We start from the raw sequence: 21,558 nt of genomic DNA, 5'->3' as shown, positions 1-21,558 counted from the left end.
GATGGGGGGGGGGGGGGGGGGGGGGGGGGGGGCGGGGGGCATATCTCTTGAATGATGATGATGATGGTATTAGCTGCCTAAGCAGAAATGTGGGGATGCAAAGAGATTTATTCAGCATTTGAGGTATTGGGAATTTGAATTCCCTGTTTGACAAACATCAGCTTATCTTGCCTTTGCCCTTTTGATTTTGGACATGGAAAATGTCAAATGCCTAGTCGTTTACCTGTTATCTTTATCAGAAATCAGTTTCTTTTACTTCTCTCCCTCTCTTTTCTTCCTTTGGATAAAATACAACATATTAAACTTGGGAGTTTAAGTTGTGTAGTCTTCTACTCATAGAAGACCAGAAACATTTAATTGCATCTGGCATGGATCTTATAATATTTATTTTCAAAATGGGTTGTCCATACACAAGTTTGCAACCATGGCCATTGCTTGAAGTAATTAAAAATTGCAGCCTCCATTATTGAAAGAAAATCTTTGGAATTAATTTATTGAAAAAGGATTTGACAAATATAATTAGTTTAGGGGAAGAATAGAGGGAGGAGACTGACTTTGTCTTTGTTTTCTTCTTGTTTTGTTTGAGTCTTTGAGCACTGATTACATGGATCGATGCTTAGATGCAGATGGGCCTGAGATGTACCTCATGGCAACCTATGGCCTATGGGCTGTAGCGGGTTTCGAGTGTGACTTTAAAACCTTACTAAAGCCGACTGAGTTGTCCTTGTCTTCCAACCCTGGCCTATGGCTATGAAAGCACAAAAATACCTTGTTTTTCTCGTGTAACAAAGCATAAATAAATTTAAAGCAAACAGAAGACAGATAAATGATGACTGGTCTTTGCACTGTTGGATCGAAGTATTTTTACGAGCTATGATGGCAGGCAAGAAGTTCAAGGGAGCTTCATAATCAAGGGATAAAAAGTTGCCATATATAGAATACTGAAAACCATGAATCCCCAATATGGAAATCTCCAAATCATTATATATCAATACGTCCTGGAATATAACAATGTTAAGGGTCCTGGTCATACGAGCTCCGCTTGCATTGTGTTCATAGGTGTAACATTATTTACTAAATCTAAAAGTTGATGATGTATGCTAAAATCTATCATTGTTTATAAGGAAATGTTAATCAGTGCACAGTGACACTGGTTAAGGTGATTATTAAGTAAAAAAAATTATAATAAACGTATTGTTCTTTCCTGAATTTAGTGTTCATAGATACTCTTTAAGCAGATCTTTTTATATATTATAATAACTCATATGACTGTTTACAAGGTTTTTTATTTTAAAAAATAAAAACACATACAATTCACATAGGTTAAGTTAATGAGAATCTGAAGAAGTTACTTTCCAATGAAAAAGAAGTTGATTTGAAATAAAGGGTAGTCTCTAATTTTGCGAAAAATCCCCCTTGACAAAGGCAATACATGTATAAATGCATCTGCAACTCCTAACAGGGAAGTGGGAAGCTAGCAAGGCTACCCTGTGAAATTTAATAGCTGCAATCTGCGAACTCCCATCCAACAACTCAAGGCAATGGGAATTTGTCAAAGGCAAAGAAGCTGGAAGCATTGATTGTTGTGGCTCCAGAAAGCAGAGTCGGTTTAGGGGTTTAGGGTCCACCACTTTGTGTGCTGATTTATGGAGGTGAGTAATAGGTGACCTCTCCAACCACTACAAATATCATTATGGTGAGCTCCAGCTGTACGTCTGAGCACTCGGGCTTAGGCTGAATATCCCTCCATATCTAAACGAAGCACCTTGCTTATCTCAATTTCCCAATCCATTAACCAGGTGCCCTTTTGACTAACATGGTGTTTTGCGTTATCTCTAGAATTTCTAGATAAGGGCCTCACTGCCGACTAGTGAGCTCATCTTGTCTCCCTTGTCTTCATCTTAAATTTGGACTGTTTATACCTAATTTTAGCATCACCATACTTGTTTGGTTTTGCTCTTTTCTTTTGGATTTAATGGTTTAAGTTTGGGCCCTTAATTTTAAATCTAATATTTTAATTCCTGGTGGTAGTGATGGAATTGAGCAAGTGTGAAATCTACATAAGATATGGCCTAGCTAGCAAGTAATTTGCGTTGTGTGGGAACAAAATATACGACCTCGAGAAGAAGTTTATTGGGGAGCCGAATTCAGGACATTTATTCCACAATAAAGAAAAAGAAAAAATTTAGGAAAGTGACGTTGCCAAACCAATGTTCACGAACACAGTGGCAAACGAGTAAAGGAATGACACACAGTTCCTTAATATTCACTCAATTAATAGCGAAAAAATGTTAGATGCTTGTCATTTCGGACGCCCACTGTACATAGTGGACTTTGGCTATATAAGCCCTTCATTCTCGATCTCTCGTGGAAGTCGTAAACAAAAGAGAATCTTCCCTTCTTTTCTAGGGAAACTTCTTTGTTACCCATTGAGGAGAACAAGAAGCAGCAGAAATGGGAGGAGGCAATGGCCAGAAGTCAAGGATGGCTCGAGAGAAACACATGGAGAAGAACAAACCCGCTAAGGGTAAACAACGTTTCTTAATTCTTATCCTCGTTAAAACTTAATTAGATCTTCTTCTTCTTTTTTTCGTTTTACTTTTACGCCTTGAAATTTCAGTCTCAAACTCTGACTTGGGCATCTTTTATGTGATCTAGGCAGTCAGCTGGAATCAAACAAGAAAGCCATGACGATCCAGGTAATTAAATCGTGAATGAACATTCTTGGCTTTTTTCCTTTTCTTAATTTTCCTACTGCTGAAAGATTCATGTGGTTGTGGCCTGTGGGAGTTTTCATGCGTATCATTCTTCCATCGTGGTAAGTGAGAGGTTACTGATTGATGGAGAGTGGTGGTTGCAGTGCAAGGTTTGCATGCAGACATTCATATGCACCACGTCAGAGGTGAAGTGCAGGGAACATGCTGAAGCAAAGCACCCAAAATCTGACGTCTATGCTTGTTTCCCTCACCTTAAGAAATGAATGAGATATATCCAATAATAAATATAGAACTTGCAGATTGGATTTGAGGTTTCCATCTCTTGTATCATATTGTCAATTAAATTTGAAGCTTCTGTTAAAATCTTTGCCAGGAGATGGGATATCAACACAATCTGAAATTGTTCTTGCTATATTATGGTTACTGTCTTGCTTTCTTGTTGCCTAAACCTTAACCCTTTATTCTAACAGTGAATGTTTTCCCCTTATCAAAATCAGTCACCTGCTTGAAGAGAACCCCGTTTTCCCTTTAAAGATCGTTAGAAAAATCTATGCTTAACATTATCTTACATCTGCAATGAGTATTCGCTTGAAAGACACTTGACTATTACCAAGCAACCATGCATGAGATTGACTAGATGCATCGAGTGTTTGTGAGAACTGCACAATTGCGTTGTTGGGTCCGGCTTATTTCCTTCTTAGACAAGTCTTAGGCTCAAGACAGTAGAGTAAACACTTTAGGCCTTAAGTTGTACTTTGAAACGGAACAACCAGACATTCTAGATAACCATCAAAAGCTAACGCAAACCACTCGTTGAAGCAAAAGAAACACGGGTGAGAGGAGGGGTGGGTAAGATTTTGGATGAAGGAAAAAGGAAAAAAATATCACTTGAAATTGTCTCGGGTAAAGGGAATATAGTTAGAAGAATATGGACAAACTATGATCCCAAAATTATAAATACCACTCTACCAAATAGAGTTGAAGAATGCCAGCATACAAAAAATATATGAATGTTGTAACAGACTGAACAAGACTTTTCTACCAGGAACCATACATATGCTAGTGTTACAACACGAAAAAGAAGCCTGCCTCAATCGGGTACGAATCTGCTCAAAAAGCTGACTCGCGGACTCCAGAAGAGGTTGCAGTTATAGTGTCCGCATTCTATTGTTCTCTGCACTTCTCACTTGGAAGAAGTACGGATGAGCCTGAAACAAAAATTATTATGTGAAGTTCAAGATCAGGAGAAAAGGATAGCCCTGACATACTTCTATGTGAGCAGAACATAACATACCATTGCCTCTCTGGCAGTGAGCCTGTCCTGATGATCATATCGAAGAAGCTTATCGAGAAAATCAATGGCCTGTATGTCACCGCAGTAAGCCAAAATAATCAGCACCAGCAAAAGGACAAGTACTAATAACACAATAAGCATAGTTGATATCTCAAGCTCATCAACAAGACAACAGCATACCTCTGGAGAAACTAGATGCTGATTATTAGCATTAATAAATCGGGACCACGGCTTTCGGCTGTGCCTGAAATAGTAGTAAAAAGTAGTTAGATACCATAAAAGCACATGCACCAGAAAACTGCTTCCATGCATTAATTCAATCAACAAGAGGCAAACATTTGGGGAAAATAAGAGAATGGGAGGGGATATACTCTTTCAAATAATGCTGAAATTACCACTATGCTAAATCAATTGGCATTTTTAAGCATTAAAAGAACGTGGAAATATGAAAATGGACATAAGTATACCTTCCCACAAGAGCATCAAGCTGAGGATCAAGCTCTAAATGATATTTGTTCAAATATGCATTTAACTCATCTGTTCCAAGCACCTGGACAAAAAAATAATGAAAAAAAAAGTGTTTAATGTTTTCTGTTATTCTAAAACCTTGGTATTTCTCATAAATCCAATTGTTCTGCATAGGGATGCAACTGAGTTGAGCTGAACCAGGCTTTGCCAGGCTCAGGCTTGGCTTGGTGTCTTTTTGATCAAGCTTGAGCTCCATGCAAGCCTAAAAAATACAGGCAGAGCTGAGCTGGGAGCTCAAGCAGCTTGGCTCATTTGCATCCCCTGTGCCCCTACTTCTTTGCAACAATAGCATGGGGCTCAAATAAGCAAAGACACAGACAAGCTAGGCTAAGTGCATCCAGTGTTCTGCATTCTGGACAAAAAAATATCTTTATTCTTTTAAGTTTTCATCAGCTGCTGGATTAAGTGCATTCTGGATTCTGATATGTCATCCTGAAACTAGATGATAACAAACTGAGCCTATGATCCACGTACAGAAAAGATGTATAAAGACTAATCTGTAAGACCTACATTACAATTTTCACAAGATCAAATTCTTGCATTTTAGGTTACAATCTTAGAACCTTAAAAAATTATACCAAAAGTTAAAAAAACATTTTCCTTTCTGCAAATCAAGAACGAATTAGCATTTTACTGTTTTGAATCATGTCACAATACCCATTTCTTTCAACTTCCAGACCAGCAAACTTGGACGGCACAATAGTAACATGAATGTTTTGAGGCATACGTGTTATGAATGAAAACAAGTAAAAAACCTGGCAAGGAAGCAAACTGCTCTTTGCTCCATGTAAGACAAGGGACAAAATGACAAAAAAATTTGAAGGAAGAAAATTGCATGCAGAATAATAACAATGAAAAGAACACTGCAAGATCATTAAGTTGGACAACAAAATTTAAAACTACCTTGGCAATTTTAACAAGTTGGTCATGATTATCATGACCATAGAAGAATGGCTCTTTGCGAAAAATCTGCAGGGGAAAACAAAGAATGAAAATTGTTATAGCGCCACATAATAAGCAAAGTTGTTCCACTATAAGAACACTTCCTAGTGGCTTAGAATACACCATAAACAATAAGCAATCCACCATAATGCTTACAGCTTACCATTCCGGCAAACATACACCCCAGGCTCCACATGTCTAATGAATAGTCATAGTCTTGCAAATCAACAAGGAGTTCAGGTCCCTTAAAGTACCTGAAATTACCAACGAAAAAGTATTTTAAATTCTCGAAAAATTTAATGTCACAAGTCAATGATAATCTGACATCATTACTACCTAAGTCAATTTTAGTAAAAGTAGGTGGACTTCATCTGATTTTTTTGTTCTTGCTGGCAAAGCAGGTGAAAACCAGCGTTGATAGAAATTTTAAAATTCTGACAAAACATTTTTTATCAGAATTCTATCAAACAATAAATAAATCTACACTTTGTGTATTTCCTTAAACAGGAAAAGATTCACGCATTCTTAATGATGAAATTGCCTGAAGCTTTTCTGAAAATTCCACTTCACATATTCATGGAGCCTTTTGCAGGATTCGTTAACTGATCATAATATGTTAAAGACCAACCATTGCAAAAAAAAAAAAATTAAAACGAGCAATTAGGAATTTGAATTTCTCTCACATCACCTAATTCTGCAAGATTGATGAAATCATATTCTAACGCAAATTTATTTTACACACAAGTAGTTAATAGATTGAAATAGAAAGAAAATGGGTTGATTGAAAAGTTCATGCAATTCATAAGTACCTTGAGGCTACTCGAACATTGTATTCTTTGCTAGGATGGTAGAATTCAGCAAGGCCCCAATCAATCAAGCGAAGCTTCCGCAGTTCATGGTCAATCATAACATTATGAGGCTTGACATCCCTATGCATTATACCTTGAGAATGGCAATAATCCAGTGCCTGAAATAACAGAAGTAACATGATTGATCATGTGATAGCTTATACAGTGGACTTTGAAATTTAGCCTCCTGCATGCAATGACTAGCATACCCTTTGTAAAACATGAAATGACATGGGCTCCTTTAACATGCTACTTCATGCCATTAAAAAAGACAATAAGAAATTCCTACAACTTCAAGAAAATCAATATTCAATTGACAGAATATACAAGCATGACCAAAAAAGGAAAAAATGAAGAGCAATACTTTATAAGAGGATTAGACAAAATTACCTTAAGAAGCTCATATATATAGTAGCGGATGTCATAGTCGGTCAGTGTAGGGTAAAGAACTTTAAAATCAGTGCTGTTGACATATTCAAAAATCAAGCTAGGAGTTTTTGAGTGATGATCTCTGACAACATCAAGCAGCTTTACAATATTTGGGCCTCCACAAAGATTTTGCAGTATTTTTATCTCCCGCTTTATCTGCAAGGATTTCAAGGTAATTGATAAACACTTCAATATAGAAATAATGAGGTAGAGAAAAAGTGATAAAGGGATACATTAACCCCTAAACCTTTAAAGATTTACACATCACAAACTGTTACAAACAGGCAACTATGAAACATGAAGTTCTAATCTGTTTGTCGGTCATGCCAATACGTCCACTAACAAATTGGGTGAGAACTATTGCCTAAACATATACTACTACAGGACGTAAGTCCATTACACGTTTAGCTAAAAAATGGACCAAGCAAAGCTGCTTGATGCAAGAGGATATAAAAGATAAATACAGCTGAGTATAATAGCAATTAAATATCAGTTAGGAGATGAATTAAAGCATTGAAAAAATTGTAGTAATTGCCTGGCTCCAAACACATTAGATGCAGAAAAGGAGAGTTTGGAAGAAATTACCTTCTTTTTCTTGACAGGTTTAAGGATTTTGATGATGCATTTTTCATTGTTGATTACGCTTATGCCTTCAAACACCTCACTGTATTTTCCCCTCCCAACTTTTCGAACAACCTCATAGTGATCTTGATCACTGAACAACACCCCCCCCCCCCCCCCCCCCCCCCCCCCCAAAAAAAAAAAAAATAAAAGCAAAACATAAAGATTGTTCATTTAACAACTCAAAACTGTAAGTTTCAATCTTTCTAATAATCACCCCAAAGAAAACGGAAACTAGAATACAGTAATAGATAAGGAAGAAAAATTAGGGTTCTCGCTTATCTTACCCCCATTGAACAGTGAGAGATTCATAATCCCAGTAATCTCTGGGACGATGAACGTTGACGTTAGCGTACTCTCTAGCCCTCGACATGTCGTATCTGGTCTTTTATCCAAATTGATTGACAAACGTTGTTTATGCTTTGCTGTTGTCCGATGATAATAGTTTTAGGCAAGAACCGGAACTGAGATTTTCCCCTTTTTTCTTTTCTCGTACCGCTTGTTTTCATTTTTGGGTTACATTCCACGTAGTTAATTTAGGGAAAAGAAATTCTGATCTTATGCAATCTTTTTTATTTATTATCAGTTATGAATAAAAATTTAATTAGTTTTGTATCAAGCATATTTTCGAGATCACTGTATCAAATTTCTACTAATTTAAAATAACAATAAAATATTAGTATAAATCTATTCACTTTCATATCAAATCTTTACGTATCGAATAAAGTTTAGACAAGGCAATAACCTCTTTCAATGTTGGTACAAAATAAAAAAAAAATTATAATAAGAGTAGAGCATTAAAATTAATAAGAAAACAGTGTTTAGTTTGCTAGAAATAAAGATTAATGAAAGACTAGTTTATTTGTTACAACTTTTAATTATAATAATTACAAAAGAATAAACATGAAATGATCCAGCTGGGCCATATGGTTGGTGCTCTGAGGCCTGGATAATGCAGTAAAGATCTGGTTGACACAGCACCTAAACCTTGAAATACCAATTATCCAGCTGCTTTATCAAACTCTCTGCCATTAAGCTAGAGGATAAATCGGCCAAGGTATCTCAAATTCCATTATCTGTAATCAGATCCCTGATGGAAAACATTGAGACACCATGGCATAAAGGTACAAGATAATCACTCAGCTGCAGCCTCGGAGCGGATTTTTTCATACAAGCGATAAATAAGTGTAGACTTAGACATCTGGGGCTCTCTTTCCAGAACTGCAATCACATCCTTAACAGAAATAGTACGAGCCACTCTAGTTTGGGGCGTGATAACTTGGTTCCTGCCAAATTTCCTACTTGCCCCTGTTGAAAGAAAGTAGAGTGAGAAACGAAGCAAATAGAGTGGACAAGACAGGAACCACCCTCCCCTGGTTGCAAGGTAAGGAAAATTTTGGGGGAGAGAGTGTCCCAATAACAACTTGGTAACAGAAGAAAATCTGCAGAAGTAATTGGAACAGTCGGTGCAGAATGATTTATATTGGAAAAGAAACAAACTCTGATCTCTTAGGTCAAGAATATGATAGTCATAGTATATTGATTATTTGGGTTTTATCAATTCATTAATACTTTACAAACCAAAAATATAACTTTCTGATGTTTCAGCGACTTCATATTTGTACATTTGCCTTACACAGTCACTCAAATGCTCAAAAATGAATTTAACACAGATAATTCATTTGTTCAAATAAACAATCAAATTTCCGAATCTCACACATGTACATTTGCAAGTGATTACAATCAGGTTTAATATCATACATTGTTTCTATGGTTCAATAAATGCATTAATCTCATGCAAAATACATGATCATGGTAACTACCAATCTATATGATCAAACATGATAGAAACCAATTCCAAATTGCTCAGTTGTACACCAGTATTCATGACAGTGCCATCTAATGTAACAGTATGCATGATAAACCTTACAACCATATTAACCAGCTAAATGCATCCAAATTAAAATTGACAAGAGATCTAGCCAGGAACCAAGCTTACCAGATGCAAGAGGACTGAGTGGGCCCCTCTTTTCTGATTCTTGATTGTCCTTTGTATTTTTTACAGATGCAGATAGAGGCCTGCAGTTCACATCTTTACCTGCTTGAGAACCAGATGCTGCATCCATTCCCCCCTCACGTTTCTGGCGGGCTTGCTCAGCCATAAGTTGCCATTTTGACAGCATGTCATCCCCTCCAACAGCAGCCCGTGCAGCAACATTTGCAGCAGTGGTCCTCATCTTGTCATCCTCCTCCTTGTTCGCCTGGACATTACCAGCAAGAGAAACTTCCTTTATTTGGATAATTAAGGAACATATAATGCTTAGAAAAATTACTCTTTGCCAATACCTTAACTGATTTTACTCTATTGTCATCTTTCTCCTTGTCACCATCAACAGCAGTCTCAGCCTCAGGCTGCATCCACAGATATTTAATATATAGAATGTAAAGAAAAAATTATATTTAACACCCAATCTTATATCTGTCGGTGCATTCATGTGCATTGTTAATTCCTCCCTACATTTTCTTAATGCATTATAGACAATCATATCATCAAATACAAACAATACCCACTTCATTAAGTTTCCTGAGCTTCTCTGCTTCAGCCTGCTTTTTCTCCCATTCTTCCCTAGCGTTCCGATTCATCATCATAATTTGTTGCCGAACATCTGAGGTGATGAGTGTCCGGTGCCTAGACTTCTCATCATCAACCCGCTTCAAGAGATTCATCCCAAATTAGAAAGATACAAGAGAGAACTCATGTTAACTGAGAGTAATTGAGGCTGACCTGTTTCGACAGTCTGATTAAATTGCATATGAGTCCACGCATTCTTTCCTCCACACACTAGAGATCAAGATACATGAGGAAATGTATGAACTCATTATAAACAAAAGGTCCAAGAAGCTAGTATCTTACCAGGGACACGCATCGCTCAACATCATTGCTTATATTCTTCAAACCACTTTTGGCCACTGCAAGAAGAACAGAAAACCAGACATAGACCTGTGAGAAAGATATTGCTTATATTGGAAAACAGAATGCACATGTATGAAATTAAAGAACATTAGACCAGGGAAGTATAAAGAGTATTAACTAATTTCAGCCAATTTCTTCTGCAACGGAGTTTTTTGCAAAATCAGTCTTTCTTCTTCCTCTTGCACAACCCTTCTAGATGCTTCTGAAACTCGACTGTCATCTTTGGGGCCAGAAAATAGTTGCTCCTCCTCTTCCTATTTGATAGCAGAATGACAAAAGGATGTGACTTCTCTTTTAGGCTTATATTTCTTTACATAACTACATAATAATAATAATTTAAATATAGGCAGAAATGACCATAAAGTATCATACCCTGAGATTGACTCCACTGACAGCAGTGACATCATTTAGTTGTTCAATGCTCTGATCCAAAAAGGCTCCAGATACTTTTTGCTTCTTACTGTAGCAAATCCCATTGAATATAGGTGAAAAATGATGAAATAAAAGGTTAATGTCAAGAAGGAATCAAACAATTCATAATTGATCCTTGGTAATCATTTCAAGCTATTATGCAACAGAGAGGTTGATTTAACCTTGATGGTGGTGGTGATGAACCAAGAGTTTCAAGTGGTTTCTTCTGGCCAACAGAAGGCTTTTTTTGAGGTGTTCTTGAATTGGCCCCAGCCAAAGAGGGCACAGAGGGATTCCGAGAGCCCAACTGATAAACATAGAAAGAACATGGAAATTTGTCAGAAGATAGCAAGAAGTCATAAGCATGCAATTCACTGGGAAAAACACTAATTATATGAATTTCAAATAAGTGAACTGAAGAGAAAGTAACTTCAAAATTCAAGAAAAATACCATATATTACATTACGTGTTTCAACCACCTACAATGTAGGATACATTTTGGGAAGTTTACCTACTTAGAATGCAAAGAGGTGGGCTAGAAGTAGAAAACTACTGTTTGATTCAATTGAGTTTTGATGGCCAAAAAGAAGCTGGATTTGAGGGAAATAATACTGGAAATTTTGGGCAGCAACAGACCTAGAATAAGGTATGTTATGATACTATTCCTATTCTGTGAACAGTAGTCTGCACTGTAGCAGTACAGAGAGAAAAAAACACTTGGAAAATGGACTTATAACGATTAAAAATAGGCAAATACTATCTTGTCCACCTTGGACTCAGATAGCTAAAATCATGAGACATAGGCATAAGACCTAACTTATACCAAAAAAAAAAAAAAGGTTGACCCATTACAGCAAGATAGAAAATTACCAGGATACCCCAGAGACATCCAAAAATTAAATTGATAAATTACTATGCTAATAACCTGCAAGGACCAAAAGGACATCAGTGTCCATGGACTGTGAAATTTGCTTCATCTTGAAATACTCTCTAATAAAAAGTCAGAACAACTAAAGAGCTTAATCTAACCAGCCAGCAAGACAGCATGTGATCCATTAACATAGGAATAGGCCAAGGTTTCCTTCCCTAGAAAGAAAAGATCCCACCAAGACTATCAAGCAAACAACTCGGTCAATCCTAAAATCAAATTGGTTATAACCTAGCAATTCAGGTGTATATATGCGCTTCATAACCAATAAAAGACAGCATCACTCCAAAGTTGGGAATTATTTAATGCATAAAAGAAGCATCACACCAAAGATAGCAAATATTTAATAAATTTTCATGTTAAGAGTTTTAAATGCAGTGGTTCTTCTAATATGCATCAGCATGCATTCAAAATAATCCATCAACATATCACAATGTGAAAACATAAACTCAGACGAGATTACCGGAACATTAGAATCCACTTGTGTAGTAATGGGAGAAACTGAATTAGGAGGCACCATACTGTTAGGCGTTGAGAAGCCAATTCTAGAAGACTGCTTCTCTAAAGGCTCATCCTTTGGAGTAGTTGTAACTGCATTTCCCTGTTCACCTAGTGCAGTAGGCAATCCCTGGGATGCAGACAAATGAGGTTTGTGCTGGTGCTCAGCACCTTGATCAACAGATTCCTGTTTCACATATGTCACTGATGACAAAGGGCCAGGATTTGTCTCCTTACTTGATGACGCTTGCCAAGGAACTGAACTATTTGAAAAGTGAGAAAGAGAACCACCCTGCAACCTATTTGGGTCATTACTAGAGTTTTGCCTCTCAAACTTAGGTCCACTCATCACGTTCATGGCCTGGGTTGGTCCTCCTACAGGATTTGATCCCATGCTTTGATGAAGTGCAGTTTGCCTCATTTGTGAATCATGAGGTTGCGGCTTTAAAGAGGATCCTGAAGCATTAACACTTGGCCCAGAGTATGGGTGATAACTACTGCTCCCATGCATGGAAAAAGAAGTTTGCGGGAAATTCAAATGTTGTTGTTGCTGCTTGTTAAGTCCTTGTACTGGGATTGAAGAGCGGTCTCTTTCTTGATTCACGGTGGTTGTACTAAAGGAAGAAATTTGGCTTCCTAGCACTCCAAAGCGAGAATCTGATTGGCGGTCCATCTCTTGAGATTTTGGAGCCTTGTTTTCAGTGGATGAATAACTTGAATTTGTCTGCATGGGGACTGCTGGAGAGGGAGCACGAGATGGAGTGGCAGGAGAATTAGGGCCTTTTTGCTGCAGCTGAGCTAATGAATGTGGACCAGCGAACTGTGTGGCACCAGCACTAACAGATGGCATCCTCGGAGTATTCTGCCGTGCTGCAGCCTGGGACTGTAATGGGAATTGGTTGGAACTCATCTGAAATTATGGATCTGAATTTTAGCTTGATCTCGAAATTAACATGCGATCAACTAAAGCATCAATTTTCACTTTAATACATAAGACATTTGTGCTCACCTGCACTTGTAACTTGTTTACTGCCAACCTCAGCATCTGGTCTCCTACAATATCTCTCATGTGTCGGACAAACCCATCTTTTGCAATTTCATTTTTCTAACAGTTAAAGACAATAGAAAAATCAGCAAATGAAGCAAAAGCAAAACAAGGTCTGTCCAGTCGATTGCATCCATCACTAAATAAACAGGATAACTGCAGTAAAACAAGATCCATACAGTCTATTGCATACACAGAAACCCACCTTTAGTTTACCATACAAGGTATGAAGCTGCATGGCTCTGTCTTTATCAAGTTGGGGCAGTAAGGCAGGCAACAAAACAGCAAACGGTACTTGCTTTCCTCGATTCATAGGATTATTTGGCTGCTCTGTCCCACCAGCCTGCTGATTACTCATCTTCTGTAATTTCATATATTGTGATTCACTGTCTTGATTATTGGTTCTCTCTGGTTCACGTGCTGGGATAGGACTTTTTTCAGTAGTCTGAACCCCAGTCGATTGAGGAACTTGGGCAGAAACTTGTTCAGCTACTCCTTGTTGACGATCATCTTGGGGTTGTTTTTGTTGTTGTGGTAAACGATTAATCTCTTGGGGAACATCATTTGGCTGTCGTACGTGATGCTGACTCCCAGCAACAACAGCTCCCTGTTGCTTTTGCTCCATTTCAGAAGAAGGCTGCTGTTGTTGCTGTGCACTTTGAAGGGCCCGTTGATTTTGAAAGTTGGTGTTCCCATCTTGCCCCTTGGACGGCCATTGTGCAACTGACTGACAGGAAGCTGGATTGCTTCCTTGAGACAAAACTGCTGTATTTAATCGTGGACACAACAATCATTCGTGTATTTCCCAGAAGAAGCAATTCATAACAGTTGATATTAACATAAGAAAGAAAGCTAATGACACTAAATTAAGAAATTTTACACTCTCAATAATCAAAGCAACTGAATTTCACTCTAAAGTTACCATTTTTGAAAGCAAATCTGGTTTCTTTGTCTTGTATATTGTAAATCAAATTCCAGCAGAACAAAAGTTGAAAACCAAAAAATTGATACCGGTATTTGAACCAGACGTCTGAGAAGTAGTGGCGGCATCGCCTTCGATATCTCGATTCAAGGCAGCCTGGAAGGCCTCCACGTCTGCTCCAGAATGCATAGACTCGTCCTGTTATCATTAAATTATTCCGAATTCTAGAGATATTGCAGAGAGAAGAAAAACCCAAAAATAATAAATAAAAAGAAAAAAAAAAACCTCGTCTTCTTCAAGGAGTTTTACTATGGAAGGGTCCATGACAAACTTTTTCCGCAATCGGCTGTCGCCTCTGTGCCTCAACGGCAGATAACAGGAATCCCTTCAGCTTACGAAATTACGAAATTTGCACAGAAATTGAAAACTCAAATAATGAAATAAAAGATATTAAGAAAAGATACAGAAATTTGATTGGAAAATTTCCCGGAGGAGAGAGTAGTTTTTACAGTGGATCGGGAAAGCAGTAAAAGCGTTTAACGATGTGGTTCTTAGCTTTTATTAGGCCTAGACCAAGAAGCTAAGTTTGGACCAACTTTGACCTGTTAGTAATGGACCAAAGCCCATATAAATATGGGCTAATGGGCCTACTCAATCTAGATTACAACACCAGAGCAAGCCGTCTCGTTGGTTGAAGCGCGCGTTCCAGAAATGGGCAGCAGCGGCAACACTTTAAAAAGGTTGAGCAAACGCTGCCTCCTTCGACTCTCCGCCGATTGCCATTCGCTCCTCCATGGGAAAAGCTTCGGCGAAGCTACTCTTACGAGCCAAAGATGGAGACTTTGCCCCTTGTCTTCCCCTTGTAAGCTCGCAGGTTTCAAAGGTGCTCCTCCTTCGCGTGCCTTTTCAACGTCGTCATCGTCATCAAAGGTCGGGTTTTTGCGATGGTATTTAGCGAAGCTCGAATCCAAACCTCTTATTACGAAAGCTGTCACAACTTCAATTATCTTTGCTGCTGCTGATTTCACATCCCAGGTAAATCCCTAGATATTCGTTTTTCCTCAAACCAAATTTAATGTTTAAAAATTTTCAATTTTGCAAAAAAGGGTCTGAAAATATTGACATAATTTCCAGGTTAGTGTAAGATTTTCCTTCAATATTCCATATTTAGGAATTGTTATAACTAAAGTTTGATATTAAAGGAAATGCGATCACTTTCTTATATCCACAATGGCTCCAATTCTCTTGTTTTCTTGAAGGATTTTGAAGCTGCAATCCGTTGGTTTTTGTTTCTGATTAAATTCTTAAACTATTTGGTTGCTTTTGATGGAAATAGAACTCAATTTTTAAGGAAGTGATGACAGAGTGCGCGAAAACATGTCTTGTGACCTGCTCTATTGAACTCTACTTAGGTATTTGGTTTATATTTGCATTTACACTTGTTATACGTCTGAGCTAGAGAATGGCTTTGCGACAATGCAATCATTAGAGGGAAAGAATGGCTTTGCAACAATGCAATCATTGTTGTTTGTTGAATTATTGCTTCTCTGTAAAATTTTTCTTACGTTAAGACACAATTATCTGTTACCATATCCTTATTCATGTGCATACAATTAACTTAACTTTTAAATTACTGTAAGCGAACCTGGTTATAAATATGATATCGTTTATGATATTGGTTATTATATTTGGATTTCTATAATGCAATTGTTTTATCTGGTGATTTACCATAATTACTTTTCCTTCTAACATGTTTATAATTCACATCTTTGTTAGATGATCACTTCAGAATCTTCTGGTTATGACTCAATAAGGACATTACGAATGGCTGCTTATGGGTTGCTTCTCTTGGGGCCGTCACAACATCTTTGGTTTAACTTATTGTCAAAAGCTTTGCCCAGACGGGATATGCTGACAACCTTCAAGAAAATGTTTTTGGGGCAGGCTGTCTACGGACCTGTGAGCACTACAGTTTTCTTCTCCTATAATGCAGCTCTACAAGGTAAGAGGTTTTGTTCCTTGTTTTAATAGAAAAAGAGAAACTTTGTATCAGTACAATGTTCGTTTCTATCAGACTATATTCTCAACATCTCTGCTTGGGTGGGGCCTCTTATGGTTCTTGTAGAATTCAGCAGGCCACATATCAACCATCATTATTTCATGGGTTCTCTTCAGCTGAACCCCTGAGACCTCTTCTTGGATGAAATGGTGTCATTCAAGCCTTTTATGCATTGCGAGGTCTCCATTTGTTGCATGTATCAATCGCTGCTTTTTTGGCTACTGGCCTGCTCTGTGAGGTTGCCTGGCTTTGAAACCCTTCATTTGATTACTTTTCTAATGGGACATTGTTCTTGTTTTAGTTTTCTTATTGGCTAGCTTCAGCAGTTGAATCAAGCCTCTTAAAATGTAGCATGATAGTTTAGTTCTACCACATGGCTTTTCTCCCCAGTCGAGGGCCTGTTCCGATCTTGTACTTACTGTATATGACTAAGTTTCAGGTTTTTTTCTATTGGTGGTCTGGTTACTGCAAAGCATTGCTCTCTGACTTGTTATTGTGGTACCAAACTCAGGCGAAAGTGGTGAAGAGATTGTGGCTAGATTGAAGCGTGACCTCCTCCCGACATTGATAAATGGTGCTATGTTCTGGCCGCTCTGTGATTTTGTTACATACAAGTTTGTACCTGTTCATCTCCAGGTATTTTTGGCTTCCTTCCTTTTTTTGAATCCTCATTTTGAACAGGGGAGAATGTTATTGAAATTATTTAACTTTGTCAGATCCAATTGCTATAACAAACACCTTGCTAAAATCTTTTGGCAGCCTTTAATGAACAGTACATGTGCCTACATATGGACAATTTATTTGACATACATGGCAAGCTTAAAGAAAGTGAGCATCGATTAGTGATTGTTTTGACTTCACTTCTGCGGAATTAGATTGGTAAGGTTAGCTTCGCTGTTGAACCATTCTGATTCGCGATTCTCGTTATTCTTTTCTTGAGCCACGAAATAGGGTTTTGGGGGCTTAGTTAGTTATTACTGTTCTCTATTACCAAGGAACTATAATTTAGTAATTTCATCTCTGATATGTTGCTGAGGAGAGGGAATTTGAGTAAAGAGATATGATGTTGTTCTTGACCCTACCATGGATCTGATTTCGGTTGATTATCTCGTTGGTTGGTCCATTTGTAGCATTTTTCCTCTGGGTTGGAGGAACGCACAGTGCTAATCAAGCCTGTCAAAAGCATGCTTTTTAAACGTCAAATCATAATTGAGGAGATCTGAAAAGATTTCTGCATAAAACCAACCAATCTATTAACCGAAAAGAAAATGATATTTTGAACGTGATTCTGTTGAGAAAGAGACTGAATTATCATTTTCATTTATTATTCCGGTGAAAATTGGTACAACCATCCTACACAGCCCAAAACATTAATGAATTGAATGATTTTCATTTTTGTCAGTTCAACATATTGCTGACAATATGTTTCATGCCACCAAACGTGGACCGACGAACCTGTCATTCAATTTTCACAATAATTCACCTATTCTAATCTGATTAGAGAAAATATATTACCCCCATTAGTGTAGAATTCATTCATTATGGTTGGTCTAAGTATCAAGGGGTACGAAAAAAGAAAAAGAAAGGGTTTGAAAAGGTAAAGCTTAGATTAAGGAAATGATTTCAGGTACGAGCAGATATTTTTCTTCTCGCATCTCCGGGGGCCCCCGAAACGTAGACTTTCCGTCAAACAGCACCACGTGTTCCCATGGCGCGACAAAACTATTGTTCGAAGGACACGTAACTCACTCTTTGAGCATATACACCCACTGACGTGGACTGGCGTTCTTTACTTTTCTCGTTTCTCCCCATCTTTGATTGTCGCGGTCTACATCACTCGACTATTTGTTTCGGGGACGACTCCGAAAAATTAAACCACGCGCCACGGAGAAAGTGTTAGCAGAAAAAAACACCTTCCCCGCTAAAACCCTGGAGGGTCCCGGAGCATAATATCCTCACGTGGCTGTACGATGCGAGAAGCAAGTAACCAATTGCAAACGCCCACGTGGGAGAGAGCAAGCACCACCGGTTCAGGTAGTAACCAGTTTTATCGTCGCGTTCGAGCGCGAAAGAGGCATTGGATCCAAACACGGGGCCCAACGGGTAGAAAAGGACACGAGGCAGCCTCACGAAGACGATGGCGTCATCTTCGCTACGTTGTTTTTTGCGGAGAGAGCCATTAAAATTCAGAACGCGAAGAGCAAAGCATGGCAAGGGGAGAGAGGTAAAAAGAAAGAAAGACAGAGAACGAAAGAGAAAGAGAGAGAGGAATAGCAAAGTTCGTTACTCTTCCGCTTTAAACATCTCGTTTCTAAATCGATTAGATTTTTTTTTCGGACTCTTATTTCTTTCTTCTTTTGATTTTTTTTGGTGAATTTAGTTGCAGGTAATTGAAAAATCTCCTCATCCTTTTTTGGACTTTTTCGTTTCTCGGAGGACTCTCTCTCCTCTCAGCTGGACGAGAAGAAGAATTTCCGTTGGGAAAAATTCGTTGGTAGAAATGCATTTCTTTGATAGAATGACGATTCCAATGCGCAGAGTTTGGACCGGTGTCGCCACTCGCCTCGGCGTTCGTAAAAGCGGTAAGTCTCAATTCTCGACCGTCTGATTTGTTCGCCGCCAATTTCAGGATGTCGGTTTCATTTTGAGATCAAGAAAGTGTTTTTTTTTTTAAAAAAAAAAAGCATTATTTTCTCCTTTGTGAGAAGTTTCATATTTTTTTCCAATTGAAATGTTTATGAACCGCACGTTCGAAGAATTCTCGTCCACATTCTCAAGATTTCGTTATCGGATCATTTTGGTGAAGATGTTGTGTTTAAATAAATTAATTTTTTTTATCCGTGTGCATTTTTTGAATAAGTTGATTATAGCATAATTGGATTGTAAAGAATAATTAGGGAATATTATGTGCTTCACTTGGAAGCAATGATTGAAGCTGACGGTGGCAATCTTGCATTACGGCTTTTACAGGAAAAAGAAAAGTACTTATAAAGAAAGATTCCCATTTCTTTGTTAATATGGGATCAGCTCCTTTTACTTGATGAGCTTATTTCAAATCCTTTTTTTCCTTTATTTAAAGTTTTAATTGTGTTGATTTATCTTCTAAAAACTAAGGTAACAATAAGCAACTAAAAAGGGGTAATGGCATTGTTTTGGGGTTGTGCTGTGGAAGAAAGGGGCTGGCTTAGCTTTATCTCCTCAGCTTTGATACAGTAATTGAAGGCTAGCTTTGATACTTGATTAAGAACCATTTAAAAGACATTGAATTTGGGATTTTAGATGGTTATTTAAACATGTTCAAGTGAATGGGATTGTTTGAAATTACAGAGAATTCCTTCACTGATTATTTACTCATTGTGCTTCTGGGAACCAACAGGGCTATTGAAGCTGCGAAAGGATGTAAGATCTTGTGAGTATGAAGATGTGCATGTGATGTGGGAGATGCTGAGGAGAAACGAAACAGAAGTTGGTCGATCCCCAAGAAGATGCAAAAAGAGACCACTGTCGAATTGCTTTGAATGGGCTAGGCGAGCTCCTTTTCTTTGCCGCGGCTTCTGAACATGTGCTGTTTACCCAGGTTTCAGTTTACATCCCTATCCGCCGGGTTAGAAAGGCTTGATAGGGATATTGGTCCAACCACAATAAAGAAGAAAAGAGAAGAAGGAGGGATTGGTTTGTGAGATTGCTCCTCTTCCTTTTCATGTCAGCTATCTGTAGATATCAGCTGCCTGCCAAGTGAATGTACCATCACTTCCTATCTCCATGCTCTATCTAATATACTATGTAATAAGCTAAATATGTGGTATATGTGTTTTTGGTGTCTCTAAAAACATGCTGCCATGTTTGCGCTATCATATATATATGGGGTATTAGGTAGCCACTCTAGCTTTCTATGAACTTTTGAATGATCTCCTAGCCATTTTCTGAAGCAACTTTCGCAGGACAATGTGCAAAAAACATGGTGTTAAGATCTAAAAATTTGATGGTTAGGGTGAAAGTGCTTTGGCATTTGGTTCATATACAATCTTTCTGAAATGATTCTTCTAGCGATTGATCATATCATTCATATGGAAACATGAATGATATGCACAGACCGGAAGGCGAATATCCTTGCAGCTGATGTCATTTGATAATGGCTTGTGTGATGTGCGAAGGCTCCTTTAGCCTTGAGGTTTTACTTTAAAGTTTTAGAGGATGAGTCGTTATCATTTCCTGTTTTTGAGATTAAATGAACGGTGAAAGGTCTATATCATTTGATTTTGATCGGTGGCGGTGCATTTCGTCGTGGCTTATACAATTCAGCTCTCATTTCGACGAAAGACATCATGCAATCATTCATTTCGAATCATCAAAATTGCATTTGGTTTGGTTAGATTTAGCTATGGTCTCAAAGCTAGAGGTCTCCAAACCATAAAGGTTGTGATGTGAAAGCCTTTGATTCTTTCTTCCTTTCTTTTTTCCCCTGTTCATTTCGATTTCAGATCAGAAAATCCTGAATTCAAGCACAATTATCAATAACAATCTTACCCTTATATCCCTTGGTTAATTCAACGCTCATTCTGCTTTCCAGTTTCCACAAGGGCCTTTAACCCAAACAAACAACAAGAAAAAAAACTAGATTGTTCAGAAAGAAAATGTCATTATGGGCTTAAACCGACCTCACTGGAACATGCATTTTCTCTGACGCAGAACACGACAGATACACAACGTCGTCTTAGCAAACCTGATCAAAGCGAGCTTAAGGCTTCTCTCTGACAAGCAAAAACAAGGCCAATTGTGTGGAAGTAGAACTGTCATCCCAAGAACTACTTACTATATATTATAAAACCGTTTTCTTTCCTTCTATTCAAAAGAAGAAGGTAAGCTGGTTTTTAGTCTTGGGGTTTCTGCTTGTTTGCGGCAACCTCATGCTTTGATCAGGAAGTACGGGTTGATGTGCTGCAGTCCGTGCTTCCGTAGAAATGCTAAGGAAACTGGGGTTTATTTAGGTAAAACTTGTTGTCTTCATATTCTTGTTTGTCTTAGCGTTTAGCACCTTGCCTGCCTGAGTAGGTTAGCATCAAACAGATACTACAACATAAACTGTCCAATGTGGCAATTTTGCCTCCTTTTCTTGTGTTCTTTAGCTAGCGTTCAAGTTGTTCTTACATCATCATTATTTAACTCGTACTGGAACTAATGCTTGCTTCTCTTTTTCTTTTTCAGTACCATTATAGGACAGAGAGCATGCATCCTGTATATGTTGGTGGAGATTCTGTCTCCTTTAACTGTTATGAAATTTCATACAGATGTTAAAGCTGTGTTCAGTTTTGTTGAAGCAACTGGTAGACAACCAAATTCCT

General features: G+C 38.0%; 5 protein-coding genes across 10 annotated transcripts; 3 read left to right on the top strand and 2 right to left on the bottom strand.

Moving 5' to 3' along the window:
- The first annotated feature begins 2,338 nt into the window (after positions 1 to 2,338).
- On the top strand, positions 2,339 to 3,152 carry LOC108663129 (uncharacterized protein At2g23090-like). The gene is made up of 3 exons (XM_018126213.2): positions 2,339 to 2,527; positions 2,659 to 2,699; positions 2,861 to 3,152. Exons 1-3 carry the CDS (start codon positions 2,455 to 2,457, stop codon positions 2,978 to 2,980), a joined length of 234 nt encoding a protein of 77 aa, XP_017981702.1. The 5' UTR covers positions 2,339 to 2,454; the 3' UTR covers positions 2,981 to 3,152.
- Positions 3,153 to 3,657: 505 nt separating this feature from the next.
- LOC18592005 (casein kinase II subunit alpha-2-like) lies at positions 3,658 to 7,919 on the bottom strand. The gene is made up of 10 exons (XM_007018477.3): positions 7,667 to 7,919; positions 7,344 to 7,473; positions 6,720 to 6,914; positions 6,291 to 6,448; positions 5,645 to 5,735; positions 5,443 to 5,508; positions 4,479 to 4,561; positions 4,192 to 4,255; positions 4,012 to 4,080; positions 3,658 to 3,925 (listed from the first exon to the last, which is right to left on the bottom strand). The coding sequence occupies exons 1-10, from the start codon at positions 7,750 to 7,752 to the stop codon at positions 3,866 to 3,868; spliced, it is 1,002 nt and encodes a 333-aa protein (XP_007018539.2). The 5' UTR covers positions 7,753 to 7,919; the 3' UTR covers positions 3,658 to 3,865.
- A 136-nt stretch (positions 7,920 to 8,055) lies between these two features.
- On the bottom strand, positions 8,056 to 14,669 carry LOC18592004 (transcription initiation factor TFIID subunit 4b). 3 transcript variants are annotated; one of them, XM_007018474.3, is made up of 14 exons: positions 14,443 to 14,669; positions 14,247 to 14,355; positions 13,441 to 14,000; positions 13,200 to 13,295; positions 12,156 to 13,100; positions 10,947 to 11,071; positions 10,726 to 10,813; positions 10,472 to 10,607; positions 10,294 to 10,349; positions 10,165 to 10,221; positions 9,951 to 10,091; positions 9,726 to 9,791; positions 9,379 to 9,640; positions 8,056 to 8,687 (listed from the first exon to the last, which is right to left on the bottom strand). In XM_007018474.3, the coding sequence occupies exons 1-14, from the start codon at positions 14,479 to 14,481 to the stop codon at positions 8,515 to 8,517; spliced, it is 2,853 nt and encodes a 950-aa protein (XP_007018536.2). In that variant the 5' UTR covers positions 14,482 to 14,669; the 3' UTR covers positions 8,056 to 8,514. The 3 variants fall into 3 exon arrangements, with proteins under 3 accessions (XP_007018536.2, XP_088665245.1, XP_007018538.2); XM_088809119.1 differs by having other exon boundaries at positions 9,732 to 9,791; XM_007018476.3 differs by having other exon boundaries at positions 13,441 to 13,997.
- Positions 14,670 to 14,833: 164 nt separating this feature from the next.
- LOC18592003 (uncharacterized) lies at positions 14,834 to 17,322 on the top strand. Of its 4 annotated transcripts, XR_016027793.1 has the most exons (5): positions 14,834 to 15,192; positions 15,934 to 16,159; positions 16,283 to 16,454; positions 16,656 to 16,852; positions 16,976 to 17,000. XR_016027793.1 is itself a non-coding variant. In XM_018125927.2 (4 exons), exons 1-4 carry the CDS (start codon positions 14,869 to 14,871, stop codon positions 17,057 to 17,059), a joined length of 759 nt encoding a protein of 252 aa, XP_017981416.1. In that variant the 5' UTR covers positions 14,834 to 14,868; the 3' UTR covers positions 17,060 to 17,322. The 4 variants fall into 4 exon arrangements, 1 of the variants encoding a protein (XP_017981416.1); XR_016027792.1 differs by having other exon boundaries at positions 16,283 to 16,852; XR_016027794.1 differs by lacking the exon at positions 16,976 to 17,000 and having other exon boundaries at positions 16,728 to 16,852.
- A 1,013-nt stretch (positions 17,323 to 18,335) lies between these two features.
- LOC18592002 (uncharacterized) lies at positions 18,336 to 20,096 on the top strand. Its single transcript, XM_007018471.3, has 3 exons — positions 18,336 to 18,494; positions 18,597 to 18,798; positions 19,593 to 20,096. Exons 1-3 carry the CDS (start codon positions 18,354 to 18,356, stop codon positions 19,772 to 19,774), a joined length of 525 nt encoding a protein of 174 aa, XP_007018533.2. The 5' UTR covers positions 18,336 to 18,353; the 3' UTR covers positions 19,775 to 20,096.
- Positions 20,097 to 21,558: the final 1,462 nt, after the last annotated feature.

Source organism: Theobroma cacao, chromosome 8 (genome assembly GCF_053813885.1).
Source record: "Theobroma cacao isolate CCN51 chromosome 8, ASM5381388v1, whole genome shotgun sequence".
NCBI classification, from domain to species: domain Eukaryota; kingdom Viridiplantae; phylum Streptophyta; class Magnoliopsida; order Malvales; family Malvaceae; genus Theobroma; species Theobroma cacao.
Note: the sequence above shows the minus strand (reverse complement) of the source record. Positions and strands in the feature narration are given on the sequence as shown.